General features: G+C 39.4%; 1 protein-coding gene across 8 annotated transcripts in view; it reads left to right on the forward strand.

Annotated features, from left to right (window-relative positions):
* Nucleotides 1-2,022: 2,022 nt before the first annotated feature.
* WAC (WW domain containing adaptor with coiled-coil) overlaps nucleotides 2,023-21,800 on the forward strand; it is an 87,284-nt gene continuing 67,506 nt past the window's right edge. For 2 of the 8 annotated variants that reach the window (XM_049626941.1, XM_049626946.1), the window contains exons 1-3: nucleotides 3,026-3,532; nucleotides 3,924-3,960; nucleotides 5,537-5,732. In XM_049626941.1, the coding sequence (XP_049482898.1) occupies nucleotides 3,492-3,532; nucleotides 3,924-3,960; nucleotides 5,537-5,732 (274 nt within the window). In that variant the 5' untranslated portion in view covers nucleotides 3,026-3,491. Of the gene's footprint in view, nucleotides 2,529-2,605; nucleotides 2,934-3,023; nucleotides 3,533-3,663; nucleotides 3,726-3,923; nucleotides 3,961-5,517; nucleotides 5,733-21,800 lie in introns of those variants that run through there. The other 6 variants (XM_049626939.1, XM_049626945.1, XM_049626944.1 and 3 more) reach the window with 6 other exon arrangements.

A 21,800-nucleotide genomic window follows, 5' to 3' on the forward strand; every position in this document is an offset into this window, starting at 1 on the left:
CCAAGTTTTTTTTTAAATGATGGCAGCTATTAAAACATGTTTTCAAGTTGACAGGAATGAATCACTTAAGAGTGAAAAAATCGTAAAGTAGACAATTCCAAGAGTTAAACAGAATTCAAGGCAAAGGTGGCCAAGTTTGCTCTTAGTAATTTTGACAGTTGATCCACAGTTACTGGAGTATAGCAGCATATTCAGATATAGAAAGGTTGGTAGATGCAATGGTGAGTAGCAGACAGCTGTTATTGATTTCTGATTTTTTTTTTCTATTTCCCTGGAGAGATTAGAAGCATAATAAGGATCTACTCAGGAGGAGTAGGATTAAGAAGTTAAACAGCTGTTTAAGAGAACAGGCGTAAACGTATTAAGGAAATTAGACTAAGGGTATGGGGAGAACACAAGGAGCTCAATCTGGAGTTAGCAGGGCTGTGTTTTTCTCCAGCCAAGTTCAACTGCTCTGCAGCAAGCATACAGTGACTTAACCAGGACTGTGGATTAGAAAGATAAAATGGAAGAGAGAAGGAAAGGATTGAAGGTATTCACAAAGGGTTTATAACAATGGATAATGGAATCTAAAAATAGGCAAGGGATTTTTTAAAACATGGGTATAACATTTAGATGTACCTTTTAGTAAATAACTGATTCTTATTTTGTGAGGTAGTTCTATGAAGTCACCGTGAACACTGATCTGTTCCTAGGGGAAAACAGGGTTAGGTTCCAGAAGCACTCTGGTCACAACATTTTCATCAGTTTCTATTTAAACATCTTATATTCATTATTGATTCCTTAACACTGAACTCGTCACAGTCAAGAGCACAAATAAGAAGCCTGAAAGTTTATCTAGGGCCTGTGTTTTCTCCACAAGGCACATCACATTTTGTGCCTAGGGGTACTAGACAGCACTTTAGCACTACGCTTGGAGGGGCATTTAAAACAGCAAAACCAATAAAAAGCATGGAAAGTGCAAAAACCACAAAAGTATATATATTATGAGAAGTACATTTATTTACAATATGAGAGCTGAATTAATAAGGGAGTGCTATCTTGTTCAACACAGCTGGGAATGTTACACTGTTTGCCACCGTGTGCATGCCCATGAATGCTATGCACACTGATTTGGTGGTTACAAATTTTTAGTGAGTAGGCAAATTTGCAAATATGGAATCTATGAATAATGAAAACTGTACATTGCCTTGTAGTTTCCTCCAGTTCGCGGCTTTTGATCAAACGGTATATGTCAAAGTTTCAGCACATGATTACCATCAAGAAATTAGTAATAATTTTTGCTGCCGGTTTTCAAAAAGATTCTGCAAAGGATTTATATATTTGTGTGTACTCTGCTAACCTGTATCTTCAGTGCATTTGTTACAAACGTGTTAGAAATTGCACGTAAGACTCTAGGTTTTTAATTTTTTTTCCCCATTTCAGTCACTAGCAGTTTTGTTTTAGTTACCAATAGCTCACAAGGGGTATTAAGCTTTTACTGGTCCTCACAAAAAGCAATAATCTTAACATCGGGCAGGGGGACTTGACAAATGAGGGTATGTAAGCATTTTTTCTTCAATCAATTGTGATTTCAGGGCCTCTTCCCCACTTCATTCCTTCTCTTTATTAGGCCCAGCAATAAGGATAATTGTTGGAAACCAAGTCAGCTACTTTTGGATACTGGTTTTTGGTGGGGTCTTGTTTTTTTCTGGTTTCCCGTTTTACCTTTCTCTTTTACGCAAATAAGTATATACTTCCTTTATGTTTATTACAATCTATTCGTTAAGTTAATGCTGCCTTATAAGAAATTCAGCGCAGGGGAAAAAAAACCCACCTGAATATCAACCACTAACCACCCCACGCTTAATTTTGGGGGGTACACCTGACTTTTCCCCTCCCAATACGCCAAAGTTGGCATTGCGCCGGTAGCGGTTTATAAAATTCAATTCGTAGCAGCTCCATTTAGCACCCCCTATGCCTTTATTCACATGCAGAACGTTCGAATGAGTTTTCTTTCACCAAAGGACTTAAAGGACAAAGAGGAACTAGAAGAGAAAAATGGGAAATACAGGTGAGGGTGGGGAGGACACTGCCGCGGACGGAAAATACTCAAGGATGAGGCGGCGGGTCAACCCTTTTCCCCTGGAAACCATCCCGCTCCAGATCAGTTTCGGTTTTAATTCACTGCCCCAAGCCGCGCGCGCGCGCCCGCGCTCCCTCCTCGAACCGGGGACCTTCGCCTTACAGCCGCTGGGGCGCCGGGTCTTCCCGCATTCTGTACGACACCCCGTAACGCCTGCGTCTTTCCTCGCCCGGCAAGCTCGCTTTCCTGCACGCCTCCGGGGTGACACTTACTTCCAGCGCGTCGACGGGCGAGCTCAGCGCAGCCCCTGCCCACCGAAGGCCGGCCGCGCGCCCGGCTTCCGGTCTGAGGCAGGTGCCCAGGCCCGGGTTCCGGCTCCCGGGAGCGGGCTAAAGGGAGCAGCGGCACGCTCCCCACCTCCCCGAGGGCGGCTGCTGTCGTTGCCAACCGAGGAAGCTCCTTGGTAACCGTCCGCCCGCCGCCTAACCGGGGAGTGGGGGGGGGGGGAGTCCGACCACCCCGCCGGAGCCCGAAGGGGCGGGGGCCGGCGGCCGAAGAGCTCACTCAAGGGCACCCGCCCACCCCCGCGCCTCTGGGCGCACGCGCAGCAGCCGCAGACTCCTTTATTTAGTCCGCGATGGCTTCTCTCGCGCCCCACCGTCCTCCTCCCGAAGGCGGCTCCCTCCCCGCGCATCCCGGAGCCCCCGGGAACAGCCTCGAGAGGGTCCCCGAGCGGGACTATCCCTAAACTGGAACGGCAGCGGCCAGATTTGCGTGTGAGGAAAAGAAGCGGCAACCGGAAAGACCTGCCGGGTAGCGAGGAGGCGAGCCAGGCCTCAGAGGAAGAGGAAGGCCGGGGCGGGCCGAGGTTTGCCGAAGGCGGCGTTCCGGAGCCGCGCGGGGCGGGGAGGCAGGCAGAGGGTGGGAGAGGAGGGGCGCGGCGGAAACTGCCGAGGTTTTCCGAAGGCCGCGGCGTCCGAGTTGCCCGGATGTAGTTGGTGGAGCGGCAGCGGCGGCACCAGCGGCGGCGGCGGCGGCGGCGGCAGGAGGCGGAGGAGAAGGACCAGGCAGCGGCGGCGACGGGGGGAGGAGGGGAGGAGGCGGCGGAGCAGGAGGAGGAGAAGGCGGAGGAGGCGGTAGCTCTCCGCGGGGCTGAGCCGGACGCGTCTTCTTGCCCCCTCCCCCCGGTTCGCCGCTGCCGCCGTGTAGTTGGCGCCGCTGCCCGGGCTGAGCGTGAGCGTGGTGTCGGCGGAGGGAGATGGCCCGGGAACGCCGGCGCCACTAACGGGGAGGTGCTGAGAGTCGCCGAGGGCGCGCCGGGCCCTGGTGCCGGTGCTGCCGCCCGCCCGCCGCCTGCGCGCCCGCCCGCCCGCCTCTCGCGGCCGCTCTCCCCCTCCCCCGACACACACTCACAGGCCGGGCATTGATGGTAATGTATGCGAGGAAACAGCAGAGACTCAGTGATGGGTAAATTGTCTTTTCGTTTCGGGCCGGGCCGCAGCGCGGGCGGGGGGCGGTGGCGGCGGCGGCGGCGGCGCGGGGAGGGGGGGGGGGGCTGTTCCTCCTTATCTGGTGCTGGCCGAGCCGCCATTTTTGTTGTTAACCCTGATCCGGATCGGGCTGGGGAGGAGGAGCAGCCGCGCGAGCAGGCGAGGACTGAGTGAGTGTGGAGGCAGCGGAGGGCCGGGTTCGCGGCGTTTCGCCCTCGTTACCGCCTTTCAGTCGTGTGTGTGTGTGTGTTCGTTGCCGGTACGTTTGGTAGGTCTCCCGCGGGGAGGGGCGCTGGGGGGGGGGGCACCCGTTTTCTTCCTCCCCGCCCGAGGTGTCTCATATCGCCGTCTCTCTTCCTGTTTTTCAGCTGTCACGACCGGAGGGGGGACTCGCAGCCTTACCAGGTACCAGCCGAGGCCGGGGTGGAGGGGTGGGTGGGGGGACGGAGGGGGAAGGGAGGAACTGCTACTCGAGCGCAGGCTTCAGAAGTCGCTACAGGCCCTTCGGTGCAACAAATCTGAAACTAGCACCGCGGGTCCCCTTAAAATTTGTGTTTGGTGCCATTAGCGCTCTCCAACAACGTTGAGTGACTTATTTTGACAGGTGACTGGAGGAAGTTCAGGGTTTGTTTTTTCTTTTTCTTTCTTTTTTTCTTTTTTTTTTTTTTTTTTTGGAAAAATATTCCTAGCCAGGAAGGACCTGACTCTATTATTTCAGTGTGAAGGAATCGATGGGATGAGGTGATAGGTGACTTCTAAGCAGTATTTATTTATTGTATTTGGGCACTAAAAATAACGTAATGATATTTAAATTAGGAGAGCCTAGGAAGAAATGATTAATTGATCTGCAGCTCTTAGTATGTCCTAAACTATCTCCTCCCCGTTTGAATGGTTTTGGCGTAAGGAATTGCCTTACTAGCGAGAGATAGTGCTTTTCTCTTTGTACGAGTTGAGATCTTTGGATACTTGGATAATTCATTCTAATATAGATGGCTCTAGGTATGTAAGGTTCCTTTTTGTTACTGCGGTTTCTGCATATCAAGTTTTTAAAAATTATAGAAGTGGGCCCTGTTTTGAGGGGGAAGAATCTCATAAACGGTAACTATCAGATGACACCAGAAGTAAATACATTCTACTTAGTACATTTAATCGCTTAAAGGGTTTCTAAGCTGATAGTTCTGTTACTGGCTAGCCGGAGTTGTTAAAGCTCAAGTTAAAAGCCTTAGGTCCCTTGAAGTGTAAAATCGTTGTTCATTACCTTTGGATAGTCAAGAGATTAAACTCTCTTGAATCTGCTCCTCTGAAACATTGTAATTACACACTGTGAAAGACTGGTCTATTATGGTTGTCTTAAGTGTGTGTTAGAATAAAACTGAACCATTTTTCTGAGGGAGTTCCATTAAGTTATGTTAGGAAGTAGGAAGTATTGACCAATGTTTTTATGCCTTAAAATTATTTTTCCACACCTGCAAGAGTAGGTGAGTTAGGCCTGAAATGTTTTATTTGAATCAGAAAGCTGGAGAACCTGATGCTTTCTTTTTTTGTAGGTTTTCAGAAACCTGCTTCTGCTTATTTATGCCTATCAGTTGTAGAACACAAGATTACACTAGTATACAAGATCACAGACTATGGAACTAGTACATGAGTTTCTACTTTGGGCTAAACTTTGTAATTTGCAGAAAAACACTGTGGAATTAATGTGCCAAGGTGTTTGGTTTCTGGTATTTACAGTATATTTAATGAAGTGTTTTTCTGTTTCCTTTTTTGAACATGATTTGTATGAGGAGCCTTATAACTCTGGGGCGTTTAAGTCTTGTCTGAATAACTTAGAGGCAGAATTGAAAATGGAAATTTTAATTTTATTGATAAAAGTTCACGAAACTGAAGTTAATACACCATATGCTAAAATTGATTTGGTTTATTGTTAAGTTTAAAGTTTCAATTCTTTCTCTCTTTTTTTTGGGGGGGTGATGTTTTACAGGCACTTAAGTATTCATCGAAGAGTCACCCCAGTAGTGGTGATCACAGACATGAAAAAATGCGAGACGCCGCAGATCCTTCACCACCAAATAAAATGTTGCGGAGATCTGATAGTCCTGAAAACAAATATAGTGACAGCACAGGTCACAGTAAGGCCAAAAATGTGCATATTCACAGAGTTAGAGAGAGGGATGGTGGTGAGTAGCTTTTTTAATGAAACTTCCACATATATTTAACAATAGCTCTCTGTAAAACAATAGGTAGCAGTGATCTTTCCAGCCTGTGGACATGACCATATGGTTGTGTCATCAAAATATTTTATTTCCATCAATTAATCCCTAAACAAGTCACTATAGAAGTAAGGTGCTGATCTGACGAGCATTTTAAAATGGATACCAATGGCATGTAAGAAGAGAATGCCTTTATGAATATAACCTATCAAATGCTTTATTAATGATGAGAGAAATGCAGAACATTTTTCCAAGAAAGGAATTTTCACCTTTTCAAGTAAAGATTTCAGTTTATTTGGCTCAGTTTAAAATTTTTATTGCTGCTTCATTTACTTTTGTAAGGAGTTCAAATGTATTTCCTACTGATACATTATGAATTTAAAAGTTCAGTAGGGTTTTTGAGATCGTTTACAGGTTTAAAAAACCAGTTGTGATTATAAAATTCTTACGGGTTTTTGTTGTAAGGATTTAAAATGTTACTTTCTGTATTCTCCAGGGTCTTATTAATGTAATTTCTATGCTGTGTTCATACAGATATTCAACTTTTTAAAAGTATGCCTCATTTCTTTTGTATAGTGCTGTTACCCTTAAGTTACTACCTTACCTCATCTTAAGTTCGTTGTGGTGGGAGGCTAAGAAAAAGTAAATGAAGTAAATTCAATAACTTCAGATTTAATTTGCCCAGAATTTATCAAAAAATGCAATTTCATGTCTAAAGCATGTATTGAGCAACAAACCAATTTCACTAAGGTGATTAAAACATGGTTTTTTCCCCACTATAAAATTTCTCCTTAATAGGTAACATGTTTGATATACAAATATTCAGCAGTGATTGTGCTTTTAGAAGCTACTAAGGAAACTCGAGTCCATGTGGCTTTCTGCCTCTGACTGCCAACTACCTTCTCAATACTTACTTTTAAAAAATATCCTGCATCTTCTGGTCTTCTTTTTTGCCTCTTGGGATAGAGAACTGCTTTGTTCAGTGTGCTCAGATAACTCGGAAACATGGGTCTCCTCTGTACATAGTTACTGGGTTGAGGAAATTAGCGATGTCAGAAGATGGTCAGATTGTGTTGAGATGGAAGAATTTAGATGGGTTATTGGATGGGAGGTGAATATAGTTCTGATGAACATAGCTGTAGTTCTGTGCTACTTATGCAGATAAACTATTTTTGTTTGTAAGTAACCAGTAGCAGGTGGGTTTGGTTATTAAGTGTTAGAAGTTCTTTGGCAAAATTACTTAAACTATTAATATTTTTAATTTTGTGGATAAATTTTCCCTAGTGTTATGTACAGTCTGAGATACTATTCTCAATCACTCTTATGTAGTGGATTTCATCTTAAACATTAGCTTTTGGAAGGCAGGTACTGTTTGCATTGTACTGTGCTTTATTTTTCAAATTTTGGTGATTGTGACAAAATAGGATGTGGCACTTCATCTCCTTATGGATAAGTATCTTGGGTTCTCTTTTAGTGGTTGTGATCTGGTTTAATGTATCATCTATTTCTAAATCCAGGAAGAAGTCAGTTTAGGTACTCTAGGAAAGTTCTGTAAGTGCTTTCAAACATTTATAGTTAACTGTACCTGATAATTCCTTTATAGGTGAAATAATCCCAAGACCATTCTGTTACTTATTCAACAAACATGGGGCAACAATTGTGTTGTATTCCTGGAAGTAAAGATAAAATGTGATCCTGTCCTGGAACCAAGTTTGGAAGACTGACTCTTGTCAGCTAGTGGTGGTTTTAGCTTAACTGCTTACTTTCTCTGTACTCCTTTTTTCTTCATTTTTATTTTAATTTTATTTCTTATATGAATTCCAGATACCTTTTCTAGGCTTTTAGTTTTCTTTATTTGCATCTGTTTGCTGATTCTTCCATTTGTAAGAAACTTCCTTGTTTTTCTGATAGTCATTTGCCGAGTTAGGCCCCACTTTCTGATTCGCTTTTTAGCTGCTTATCTGTCTTCCTCTGGAGACTTTAACTAATAGAAGCTGTGTTCTGAAGTTTGGAGTGCAGATTTGGTGTCCATTCTTTTAAAGATACGAAGTCATTTTCTCATTTTAATACTTATTTTGTCATTATACATTGACTCCAGGTGTTTGCCTTGATTGCTGATACGTGTTTGAAATGGAGTTTTTCAAAGTATATAAGTATCATCTTATTACAAACATTTGTATCTTTTTAGATTTTAATTTTTAAATATACATTTATGTATAGATATCTGTACATAGATAGGTATTTGTCTATTTAAACACAAAGCCATTACCCAAAGTCAGATGGAAGTGAGCTGGGTTCTCTGCCCATGTGTTAAGAAACAACTTGATATAAGAACGGGTTACTGCATTGTTTATTGATTTAATATCAGATGTGTTTTCATTTTAGTGTTTAAAAAAAATCTAATGAGTTTAGTAAATACCTAATAACGTAAAAGCCTATGTGCTATGCTTTGTAACTTGCATCTTACAAAACAAACGGATGTGGAACTTACAAAATGTGTGTGTTTTTTTCCGAGATTGGATTTTACTGGCATCTATCCACATCGCAACATATTTTTTTACAGTAATTACTAGATGTCTTCTATAGCACCTTGGATTTCCTTAAAAAGTGCCAGTTCAGATGTATAAAATGACTTTAAGTAATTTACCATGGAAAGTACGAAAGCAATTATTGAGAAGGATTGTCTATTGGATTGTTTGTCCTAGAAATCCTTAGCTAAAAGACTGACTGCAACATAATATGTGCAGTTAAGAGTTAAATTTTGTCCTTTAGGATTTATTAAAGGGAATGTGGTTTATTGTAAGTAAAGGGAAGTTCTGTGAGAGGATAATATTTTAACTTCGTGAATCAAGCTATTTTTTATGTATTCTGTGATTTATTTGCAAAGCAGTCTTTTGTTTAAAATGTTTTGTTTAAAAATAACCAAAAACAAGAATCTTAAGGTTTTTGGGTTTTTTTTTTTTTTTTTTTTTTATATAGCTTAGACATGTTTTAAAAGTGCAGCTGACATCCAGACCTTAGAAGTATGAGCATACGATTCAGGTTGAATTTGTATTTTCGTGGAATTTTAAAAACACTTTCTGTTTGGTTATGAAAGTATTTTTTCTGGAGAACAAGTTTCAAATGATTATTTTACCAAGTAACTAAATTTAAGAATGATGATAGTACAGATGAGTTTAGGAGGGAAAGGTATCTTTACAAGGATTCTGGAAAGCTGTTCCACAAAACTTCAGCCTCGTGGGAGTTCCATTTTTCACACTATTCCTCTCAGAATTAACTGTTAAGAAACTTACAAGATACATTTGGAATACTTTTTAGAAACCTCTTTTCTGGGGAGACAGCTCAATTGACTGATAGCAGAATAATCTTTGTTGGTTTTCTGATTTGTTGGACTTCATTGAATTTGCATAGCTTTTTAGTTAGCATTCAAATATCTTTGAGTACAAAGTAAAGTACCCTTAGTGGTTTAGTAATTATTGTTCTAAAGATTTTAAAGTTTTTAGCTGCATAGTGAAAGCTTTTATCTTGTTTTGTCATTTAGCTATATATTTGGAGATATTCAGAAATGTATTTTCATCTAATTTTTAAACGAAGGATACTATAACATTTGAAATTGTTCAGTAGAAACTATTTGGGGATAATGGGTACTTTTATAGGTTTTAAAATATACTTTAGTAACGTTTGAAGCTTTACATGTTGGATGATAGACTGGTACTTGTGTAACATGGCCTTATAGTTACTCAGATAACTTTGTTTTGAATAGAAAGGAAGTATGCTTTGCATTTATAATGCTAGAAAGTATTATAAAAATAAAGTTTAATTTGATCCTCATGTTGCTCTTGGGAGGTAGAACAGATAGCATCCCTGTTTTACAGTTCTACAAATGAGGGAAAATTTACTTGTATAAAATTGAATAGTGGACTCTAGAAATTGGTCCTCTATACTCTGGTAAATTGTTCACACTCTCAGATGAAACATTTAAGCATATTGGAAGCTTATTTGGTGGGTGTTTACTATAGCACTAATTAATTTAAAGTCAGTTTGCTTGTATCCTCTTAATGCTTTCACCCAGCATCCCCTGTGGTTACATCATACCTAATTTAGTACATTATCAAAACCATGACATTGACATTGGTACAATATATGTGTGTAGTTCTAGACCAAGTTATCAAATCAGTGTTTTAGTTTTAGAAAGAGTTTTAATGTGAAAGTTGACCAGAGTTTTTGCTTTGATATTTAAAGGCTGTCTTGATTGAACAAAATGTTTTTTAGTTGTGTAAGATATATTTAAAGTTTTTGGTGTAACATATTTAGGATTTTTGGTCCATAATTCACAGGAAACTTATTCTAGATTGTCTCTGTTAAGCATCTGCTTCTTGTCTTCTGTTGTGCAGAATGGTTGTGGTGTATGTAGTTTATCATGTTATGCTTGAAAGAGTAAAGATAACAATGAGCTGGGGCATCTTTACAGGGTTTCTGTAAGTGGGACTCACATTCTATAAGTGGGACTATTCCGCTTCTGGGATTCTGTCCTAAGAACTGGAGATAACTCTTTGTTAATCATTTCAAAACCAGTTACTTAGGTCTTGCAAATGTATCCTAAGAAGAGTTTCCTTTCCATTTATGATTTATGTGATAAATCATAATTTTGAAAGCTCTTTTACATTGTTTCTCATCTCATTCTTTAACAACTCTTTGTGAAACAGGCTGATGAGGATTATTCCTGTTTAAGTGGTTGTTCTTAGAAATATAATTTGAAGATCAAACTAAGGTTTCATATAGTGCTAAAAACTTGCTTTCCAGTTTCAATAATTAATAGTAGCCTAAATACTTCACTTGGATTGCACTTATAACCAGTTTTTAGTACTTAAAATGCAACCATTATACTCCTAGCTACTATCTTCTCTTACCGGGACTGTGTAAGAGCCTGCTGAATGGTGTTCTTTTTGCTTCACACAATCATTTCCCCCCACAGTCCAGAGTGGTCCACTAAAATACTGGTCAGTTCACATCACTCGTGCTCAGAACCCTCCAGTGACTCTCTGTTACTTACAAGGCCTATATGAAAATACTCTGTGTAATCTGGTGTCTGAGTTTCTTCAGCCTCTTCACCTACCACTCTTCCCCCTTGTTTGTGCTTCTCCATTCTGGCCTTACAGGAAGAAGTTCGTTCTTATCTCAAGGATACTGCATGTTATGCTCCTCCTCTCTGGGACGTTCATCTTTATATGTCCTCCTGGTGCACTTTCACTCAATAATGTGCTTAAATGGCACCCTCTCCCAGAGGCCTTCCCTAGTGTTTGTTCCTGGTCGCTCTGAAACAGCCATCCCCAGCACTGTTTATCCTTTTCATTGCTTTGTTCCTTGCTCGTATTTAACATGACTTGATGTTATTTATTTATAGTCATTCTGCTATAACATGACCTGTGTTCCTGAAAGGTTTCACGCTATGCAAAATAGCACCACAGGACCTACGGGAAAAATGTGGTTAGGGCCACATTAAAAAGATAGAAACCTAACAAATCCTAGCATAACATTAAATGGTTAAGGAGTCCATTAATAGTGCAGTACATATGGTACTTTGACAAAGACCTGGAGTTAGCTTGTGGAAGTGGGCATCTTTTGAAAGGGTTGCAGATTGTGAGTTATTGTGAATTGATGGGAAGAGGGTTACCTGAAATAACCCTTGTAAAGTTGTAACACAAATTGTGGATGGATAAGAAAGACTCCTACTGGCAGGATGAACCGAGGTAGCTGGCAGATGTTTGGGGTGTGCTTGTGAATTCCTGCGTAGCTTGGTTCAGCTGGGTGCAGTTGGTGTTTTTCATAGGTGAAACCACTCAGAAGTGGGAAATTTGTTATGCTCAAATAATTTCCTGATTTATCAATAGTGCTGGGACAAACTTGTGTTTTCAAAATAAGTGTTAATAGCAGAACTAACTGTATTTTAGTTTATTTTTGCTTATCTTCTGTGGAATACGCTCTAGAACAGAGAGTGAGTTTGTTTTGTTAACTTGTATTCCTATTGCTTAGAACAGTGCCTGACACCTTATAACACCTTATAACATTTCAGTAAATGGGTAGATAGTAGTGGGATTGTCAGTATAATTTAAGGGAAATGAATATTCTAGTTTTCTGAAACAGTGCTTCTCAAACTTCAACGTGTATAGTAATCACCTTGGGATCTTGCTAAAATGCATAATCTAGTTAAGTAGTGCTGGGGTTGGTTCCAAGGCTCTGTCTTTTTAACAAGATCCCACATGGTGCCCCTGTTGCTGGCTGCATGTGAGTAATGGATCTACAGCAGCTCTGCCCAGTGGAAGAAGATTGTGAGCCACAAATGCAAATCCCACGTATAGTTTTCTAATAGTCATAATGAAGTGAAAGTAAAGTACGATTAATTTTAGTATATTTTATAAACTAATTTGTCCAGAATACTACTATTTCAACATGTATTTGATATTTTAAAAACACTTAAGATTCTTTACATTCCTATTTTTGTGTGAAGTCTTTGAAATCCAGTATTTTACACCTGTAGCACATTTCAGTTTGGACTAGCCACATTTCATGTGCTTACTTGCCACGTGTGATTATTGGCTACTGAATTGGACAACACATATTCTCCATATTCTGGAGAATATGATCATTCTGTTGAATGATCTAGCTTCACACATACTCCTATTTCTCTAAAGAAATTTTTCTTTTTTTTTTAATTTTTTTTTTTTTTTTAACGTTTATTTATTTTTGAGACCAAGAGACAGAGCATGAACAGGGGAGGGGCAGAGAGAGAGGGAGACACAGAATCTGAAACAGGCTCCAGGCTCTGAGCTGTCAGCACAGAGCCCGACGCGGGACCGTGAGATCATGACCGGAGCCGAAGTCGGCTGCTTAACCGACCAAGCCACCCAGGCGCCCCACTAAAGAAATTTTTCATATGCCTGATGATTGAAATATCATGTAAAATGCAAGGTATGGTTAGAGTTGATGAATCCTTGAGCCATAGAGTGCTCCTGTACTAAAATTTTTCTCTGTTAGGACCCGTTTGTGATAGAAGAATTAGGAAATGTGGAGAATGGGGGAAAATAAAATTGCCTTAAATGCTGTCACTTGGAGTTAATCAGTTTTCACAGTATACATTTTTATGTCCTAAAATGTCAGTAGGGTTCCACAGGTAGCTTTTCCAGAATTTTTATTAAAATGGTTTCATATTCCATATTCTGTTATGCCCTTTTTGGGGGCTTGTATTTAAGATTTGTGTAGTGGATTCAGTGGACACTTGGTGTTGATGGTATCAGTCTCAGAGGACTGATCAGGAATACTTTTTAGTTCTTAGAGAATATGCATATTTATCCTTTATCCTTACCTAATAGATTGAAGTCTTCTTTCAGTTAGATTAGTGTTTTAAGTCTAGGCTCTGATACTTGTAGCTAGGTGATGTTAGGCACACTACATACTCTGAATTTTTGTGTCCTGTTCCCCTAGGATTGTTGTGCCTATTATGTATCTAAAACACTTCCAAGCAGTTAGGTGAGTGCCTTGACTGTGGCACCCTATATGATTAGGTTTACGCGTATTCCTGTCACTAAGTTAGTGGTAGTTCAGCAGGTGTTAGGTCTCAGGCTACTGCTTTCTTTAGAGTCAGGAAGGAAAATACTAGATATTTTAGTTGCCGACTGAGGAGCCTGGCAAGTGAGAGCCGTGTCGGGGGCAGGGCGACACGACACGGCAATTCTAACTTGGTACCTGCTCCTACCCAGAACTTTGCAGTTTAAGGTAGGATAGATGTAAGGATAATTTCCCCCAGATATTGCTGCTTATTAGAATCACCTGAGAAACTTAAATCTACAAGTTCCTTGACTGCCTCTGAATTACTATAAATCAGAGCAGTTTCTAGGATGTAGCCTAGAAAACTGAATTTTTAAATAAACATGAATTTATTTATGAAGTGCAGGTCTGGAGAGAGTACATGTAAGAGGAGGAGGAACTCTGAGCGAGATTCAGGAATCTAGAAGTTAGAGTGCTTATTTGCCAAATCATAACGTTAACGTGTTACCTTGAGTTTTAAAGAATTTTCTTCTCTTTAATCTTTCCTAATTTATAAATAGTACAATTTCTTTGTAGTTATACGTTAAATACCTAACCTAGTGTTCTGCGGCACATACATCTGATGCCCTACTGTAGAATTCGTGCTGGACAGTAGACAAGTTTCTAACCAGTATCAGTGACTGGGCAGGCTGCTAAGCTACTGGGGTGGTACCAGGAGCCACTATCACTGCGTGAGGTAAAACTGTCTTTGATACTCCATGTCCTCTGCCGCCACCCACCCACGCCGTCCCTGTGCGTTCACGTTGTCGTGAGACCGTTGAATGGTGAACTTCGTTTAGTTTTTGTTTGTGAAATAGGTTTCGCCTGTTGGCGTACTCTGGCTGACTTCAGGTGTTCATAAACCGTTTTCTTAAAATTGACTTTTGGGAATAAGTGCATTTTAAAAGAAACTTAGGATCTGAGTGTGGCTGGTATATTTACTTAGTGTTAGTCTTTTGTTTAATCTTTCATTACTTTTGAATCGTGTGACAGTATACCAGAAGAGCGTGACATATGTTGGCTTCTTCTGAAAGATTCTGACCTGTGCTGTCTGAATAGAGTTAGTTGTTTTTAGCCAAAACGTAACGCTAGCAAAATGCAGTATTTTGAAATATTTTGGCTCATATGGGAGCCAAATATGGGAGAGCCTCATATGGGAGAGGATCATGGTAAAGTTTCTTCACCTAATATACTGCCTGTTGCCTTTTCTGTGGTGGTTTGGTCCAGTTTCTTTTATGCCGTTTTTTTGGTTTCCTCTCAGGGTTTTAAAGCATTTGTATATATAGTATTGTATGCATAAATATCCGAGTCTCATTTATCATGGGACGTTTAAATTATTAACAATGTTAAAGTCACAAAGCAGAGCTATACTTTGTAAACCTTAATTTTATATTTTTGTATAATTATGATAGTTCCTCTTTTCTATAACTGCTAAATGTCAATGTTGATTATTTTGAAGAAAGAGGAAAAAGTGCTTAGCCCCTCAGTCTCCCCTTTGATTTGGGCCAGTTTTATTACTACCTTGAAAAGGAGTGGGTGAGTCCCTGACACTGACTCATAATTTTGGGATGTTCTTGATGTCTTGGGAAGAACAGGTTTCAGAATGCAGCAGTCATTTTAGTATTTCTGTGTTTAAATCCATTAGTGGATTTTCATTGCCATAGTTCGTGGAAAGACTTAAGTATGGTCAGTCTAGAGCAGAACGACTGGAGCTGTGACTCCTAACTGTTCAAAACTTGACTTTGTCAGCACATGTTATTAGCACAGTGAGGGGATTATATACCGTTCACTAGTTTGTCCCCCCCATGCCCTTGTACATTGGCACATTATACATTTAGGATTTGAAATTGTCCTTTGCTGATTTGGGGGCACATTGGCTAAGTTTTGGTTATGTAAAGTCTTATGTTACTAGCATTGCTTGTCGTACTGTAGATTTGAGGTAATTAGGATTTGGGTTAAGATAGTGGAAGTAGAATTTAAAGAGAATTGCGGTCCGTATGAACACTTTTGACATCAAAATGGTTAGAAATGCTAAAGAACAGCTCAAGCTTGAACCTGATAGTCTGGGTGAATCCAAGAAACAACTAGTTTTATTCATATAGGAGTGAGGCCTAGAAAGTTAGATTTTGGACATGTATTATTGGGTTACTTTGGTTGCTTTTATGGCCTTTTCTGGAATTTTACTAATATGGGAAACATCAAAGTGTCAGTCACGTGGACACTTCTCATTTCTCTTTTGATAAGGTAGAATGGGTTGAGTTAAAAACACCTTAAATTTCCTAATTTATTTTTTAAATGTTTGTTTGAGAGAGAGCATGTGTGCACGAGTTGGGGAGGGGCAGAGCAGGAGAGCCAGAATTCCAAGTAGTACAGAGCCTGTCTTGGACCCACGGACTGTGAGATCATGACCAGAGCTGTGATCAAGAAGAGTTGGCGCTTAAGTGAGCCACCCAGGTCCCCCCACATTTTCTATTTTAAAACAGGTTTACTTAATTTTTACAAAATCAGTAGGACTGTATCCAAAGAGAAAGGCCTGTGCAAGGTTGCCATTATATGTAGTTTGTGCTAATTATATGTTTTGTTTCTTCATTAAAATTAGAACAGCAGTGTTGATGAAATGATGTACATTTCAGCTGCTTCCCCTCACTGTAGTTTTATATTAGGTTAATTTGTATAATGTTGCTATTTCTGTAAGTAAAAAAAAGAATCCTCAATTTCATGTGGTTCCACTTAAGTTATTATAGATTTATAGCATATTTTACTGCTTATTAGGGCAGTCGTCATGTTTTCAAAAATATCAGGATATACTTAAATATATTTTCCTGCCTGGATAATCTTTTTATTTTTTGTTTTTATTTTTTAATTTTATATTTATTGCCAAAGATGGGTATCCAGATAATACTCATTGTGTTGATAGGGCATCTGGGTGGCTCTGTTGGTTAAGCATCTGACTCTTAATGTTGGCTCAGATCATGATCTCACAGTTCTGAGGTCGAGCCCTGCATCTGGCTCCATGCTGATCATGGAGCCTGCTTGGGATTCATTCTCTCTCTCTCTCTCTCTCTCTCTCTCTCTCTCTCTCTCTCTCTCCCCCCCTCTCCCCCTCTCCCCCTCTCTCCCTCTCTCCCTCTCTCCCTCTCTCCCTCTCTCCCTCTCCCCCCCCCTTTTCCCACCCCCCAAATAAATGAACTTAAAGACCCGAAAAACAAATAATGTTTATTGTGTTGACAATGAACATCCTTGTTCATGACTTTAATGGGCATACTTCTGTAGTTTCACCTGTAAGAGTACTTTTAGTTTTTTTGTGGGTATTTTACCAAATAAGACTGTTTCTTTTTCCTAGTTTGCCAAAGTATTTGTCAGGAATGGACCTTGAATCTCCTGCTTTTCTGCAGCCGTTAAGAGAGATGATTTTGTTTTTTTCTTCAGTTCATTAATAAACTACAGTATGTTTCTTCATGTTGAAGCACCTTTTCTTGGTCATGGTCTTCATGGTTTTGACGTGCTAGTGTTCCCCCCCCCCCCCATGTTTATTTATTTTTGAGAGAGAGAGAGACAGAGCACAGGCAGGGGAGAGGCAGAGAGAGAGGGAGACTCAGAATCTGAAGCAGGCTCCAGGCTCCCAGGTGTCAGCACAGAACCTGACACGGAGCTTGAACTCTGGAACTGTGAGATCGTGACTTGAGCAGAAGTCGGATGTGTAACCAACTGAGCCACCCAGCTGCCCTGACGTGCTAGTTTTTATTTTATTTTTTAATTTTGTGTCCCATTTCTTTATGTCCAGAAGTGAGAGGAGAAGCACTGTTTAAAATAGGTGAGAAATATTTTTTTTCCTCTTGGAGCAGCTTAAATAATAATTGGAATTACCTGTTTATGAAAGTTGTAGTTGAATTCTGCTATAAAATTCTGCTCTTAATGCCTTAATGAGTGGTAGAACTTTAGCTCTTCTCACATTTTTTGTGCGGTTATTGATTTCCTTTTCCCTGCTTCCTTTAATATTTTATTAGAAAATGTATTGATACAAAGTTTAAAATTTGTATCTAACAACAGTTTCTCTTTTTTTTGTATTAACATTGTATCCTGTACTTTTCAAAAATCAGACCTAACCAAAGACTCTTTTCTTATATTGGTATTTTTAAACAAGCTACAGAGAAAGAACTCTTGTTTTCTATTTTTATTTCGTTTTTTATTGGATTCTTCTTTGGCCTTAATTTCTTCAGTTGAATCAGTTGGATAGTTTATTTTGATGTTTTGTTTATTGAAAACATTTAAACTTGTAAATTTTCTCAGCTTGACTGCTTTGTTCATACTGCATAGGTTTTGATGCAGAGTGATTGCATTTTTATTCATATCTCGATGTGATTCCAGTTTTGTCTTTTTTCTGTTTTTTAGCCCGAGTGTTTGGGAGTGTGTTTTAAAAATGTTTAATGCTGGGGCACCTGGACGGCTCAGTTGGTTGAGTTTTTGGCTCAGGTCATGATCCTGGAGTAGTGGGATGGAACCCTGTGTCATGCTCTGGGCTGAGCATGGAGCCTGCTTGAGATTCTCTCTCCCCCCCTCCCTTGGCCCTTCTCCTGAGGGCATGTTCGCCCTTGCTCTCTCTCCCTCTCTCTCTTTCTCTGTCTCTCTCAAATCAAATGTTTAATGAATTTTATAAACCAGTATTTTAAAAATTACTATTTAACTTTCTGCTAAATTCTAATTTTCTTGGCCTGTGGAATTATTTTTTCCTTACCTCAGGGTAATTATTTTAAGTATTTTGTGGATGTTTGAAAATAATCTTCTTTTTGGTACAAAGAACTGTCAGATCAAGTTCTTTAGTTGTGTAACACCTAACTACATAATATCAGTCCTTAGTAATTTTAATTTTGATCTGTTTTCTGACTGGTGAGAAAGTTTTCTGTTATGATAGTTGATTTCACTTCTCATTTTTTAAAAACATTTTTTGCCTTACATGTTCTATATGTTTGCATGGAGATTTATAACTGATATTTTTTATGAGTGGTAATCTGAAGCTTTGCATGTCTTCATTTTGTCTTTATACAAGAAGAATGATCTTTTGGCTAGATTAAAAAATACAAATCTTTTTTTTTTTTTTTTTTCTTTTCTGAAGATACTTCTAAATTGGCGATTACCATTCATTGTTGCAGATGAGAAGTCTGATCTCAAATCTGGTTGTTATCTATAGGTAGTTTTCCATTGTGATGTGTGTCTTTTACTTTAATTCTCCTACCCCCCAGCTTGGGAGCCTTTAAGATTTTTCTTTGTCTTCATCCTAAAATGTAAAACTTCACCAGTCTTCTCTTGTAAGTGGGGTCTTTTTTCATACTTCTGCTTATGGCTCTTTTAGTCTAAAGAGAGCCCTTAGAGTTCCTTACTCCTACTGCTACTTTCCCCCTCTTTTTTAAAATTGTTTCTGACTCCTCACCTTTTGGAATTCTTGTTATATGTTTTTTGGTTATATTCTACTTCCCTCTTTTCTGATAAACAGTAGACATTTGGATACTTTTTTTTTTTTCAAATGTCTATTTTTACTTTTTTGAGAGAGAGTGAGCGGGGCAGTAGCAGAGAGAGAAGGAGACAAAGAATCAGAAGTGGGCTCCAGGCTTCAAGGTGTCAGCACAGAGTCTGACCCAGGACTCGAGCTTACAAACCACAAGATCATGACCTGGGCCGAAGCTGGATGCTTAACCAGCTAAGCCACCCAGGCACGCCAATTATTCAGATGCTTTTTGAGTGAGAATACATTGCACTCCCGTGGCATATTTCAGCACACTAATTATATTTAAAGATGTGTTCATATCATCTACCTATTGAAAGTTCTATTTTGCACAATCTACTTTTTTTTATAGCTTTTAATTTTATGAATCTGATTCAATAGAAGTGGTCTGGGAATTTAAATTATATTTTCGTTTTTTTTCCATGTCAAATGTTTTCCTCTGTTTGAGTTTAGTGCATCTCTTCCACATTATTGGGCTCCATGAATTTTTTTTTTCTTTTTTTTAGTTTTTTTTTTTTTTTTTAATGTTTATACTTGAGAGAGAGAGAGAGCGCGTGAGCGCGCGCGCATGAGCGGGGGAAGGGCAGAGAGAGATAGGCAGACAACAGAATCTGAAGCTGGCTCCAGGCTCCAAGCTGTCAATACAGAGCCTGATGCGGGGCTTGAACTCATGGACCACAAGACCATGACCTGAGCCGAAGTCAGACTAAGCTTAACTGACTGAGCCACCCAGGCGCTCCCCGAATTCCATGGATGTTTGCTGTTTATAGTTGAGTGTTCACATTTGGAAATGAGAATCTAGGTTAGCCACTGTTCAGTAGAATATATGGTTGAAACGTTTGATGTTTGAGCTATCTATATGGTAGCCACTAGCCACATGTGCTCGTGGAACATTTGAAATGTGACTAGTGCCACTGTGAACTTCAGGTTTTAGTGTTACTTAAATTTAGCCCATTGCCCATATGCTGTTTCTCTCTCACTTGAGGTTTTTTTAAAAATTTTTTTGCAACTGCTTATGATCTCTTTGTTTAACAAGTCCACTGAAAACCTTTCAGTCCATTAGTTTTTTGAAGTTTTCTCTTTCTTTATAATATATGTTTCTTATGATGTTGGTTTTCCTTTCTCTGTTGCTGTTTTCATCTCATTGCCTGCACTGAACGGTTATTATTCCCTGACACGTTCTGTCCTTGCTGCTTCTCATTCTGTAAATCCTACCCTTTGGTGTCCAGGCCCACATGTCTTTTTTGCTTATTAGGCATGTTTCAATATTTTCCATAGTTACTTTCCTAAAATCTCTTCCTAAATTGATTATTCCCCGGTTAATGCTTAGGAATGCATCCTTGATTTCCTTTTTTTTCCTCCTGTGGGGAATTCTAGACCTCATTATCCTCTTGAAGTATTGCAGCATCCTTTTAACAGATCTTTTGTCTCATTCCTATGCATTGCTATCTGAGTAAAAATTTTAGACTATAATTTTAAACATATTGCCTTCATTAACCCTTAGAAGTCTTCATTAATATTGTATTGCCAACACGATTGCCTGTGTATATGGCTTTCCTCCTTTGTCATGTACTTATCTGGGGAATCTGTCTGGTGTACATAGGGGACACTGAAACGAAAAGGGAACAGTTATGTTCATGCCAGAAATCTAACTAGCATCTCAGAGTAGATGTTTTGCTTGTAAATATAGCTTGAAAATTTGAAGAATTTAAAATCTAAGTCATCCTTGCCAAGAGTCCAAATTTCTGTCTCTTCTCAACCTACTGCCTCTCTCTGTACTACTGTCATGTAAATTTATTTACCCAGTCCTAGAACATCAAATGCTGTTGTCCTTCTGTACATTTTCACAGCCAAAACTGTCCTCTCCTATCCCATTTTTTTTTCTCTTGGTAATCCTTCAAGATTCCGGCTCTTTATTGTATGGAGACTTGCCTGAACCTTTTTATATTACAGTTTTTTGTTTTGTTTTGTTTTGTTTTGTTTTTATGGGGAGGTTAATTGTTTGCATATGTGGTTTGCCTGCTATACCGTAAGCTCCTAGAAGGCAGAAACCGTTTTAATTTTTATTGTATCAAGGCCTGGCATATAAATGTATATGCTCAGTAATGTTAAATTAATGTCTGGTATGACATTTGACATGTCTAACACATGTCAGAAATAGGTAAGTGGTAGTAATCTTCAGGGAATTACTTGGGTTCAAGTGAGTTAATTTTTCAAGTGCAGTTGAGTAAAATAGTAAGAATTTACTATTTTAGAATTCCTAAAGTGGTTGAACTTGCTTTTGTACTATTTGTGAAGAAAGCAAATAGTTTATTCAGATCTTGAGGAAAATATATAAAGTTTTAGTTATAAATTTAAAAACAAATTGTAATTGATGTGCTAATTCCATCACAATACTGCCAATCCCTTAAGTAGCCCTGATTTTTAGACTGGTACCAGTAGCTTTATTCTATAAGTACATATATATATAATATATATATATTCTATAAATATTCTATATAAATATATTCTATAAATACATATATATATAATTAGAATAAAATGACATTTTAAAGCACTCTTTAAGTTTATTTTTTTAAACTTTTTAAAAAGTTATTTTGAGAGAGAGAGCGTGCACATGTGCACGTGAGCACGGAGGGTCAGGGAGCGAGGGAAAGGGAATCCCAAGCAGGTTCTACACTGTCAACACAGAGCCTGATGCAGGGATCGATGCCATGAACTGTGAGATCATGATCTGAGCTAAAATCAAGAGTCAGATGCTTAACCTACTGAGCCACCAATGTGCCCTGACATTTTAAATGCTACAGACTTTTTACTAATTTTTAACTGTTCTTTTCCTAAAGCATAGTCTCTTTTCCAAATATAACCCTATATTTGAATATTCAGTTTTTCGAGCTTTATTGAAATTAAGAATTTCCCCAGAAATTCTCATATGTGGTGCTCCATTTCTC

The sequence above is a fragment of the Panthera uncia genome, chromosome B4, assembly GCF_023721935.1.
Source record: "Panthera uncia isolate 11264 chromosome B4, Puncia_PCG_1.0, whole genome shotgun sequence".
Taxonomy (NCBI): Eukaryota; Metazoa; Chordata; class Mammalia; order Carnivora; family Felidae; genus Panthera; species Panthera uncia.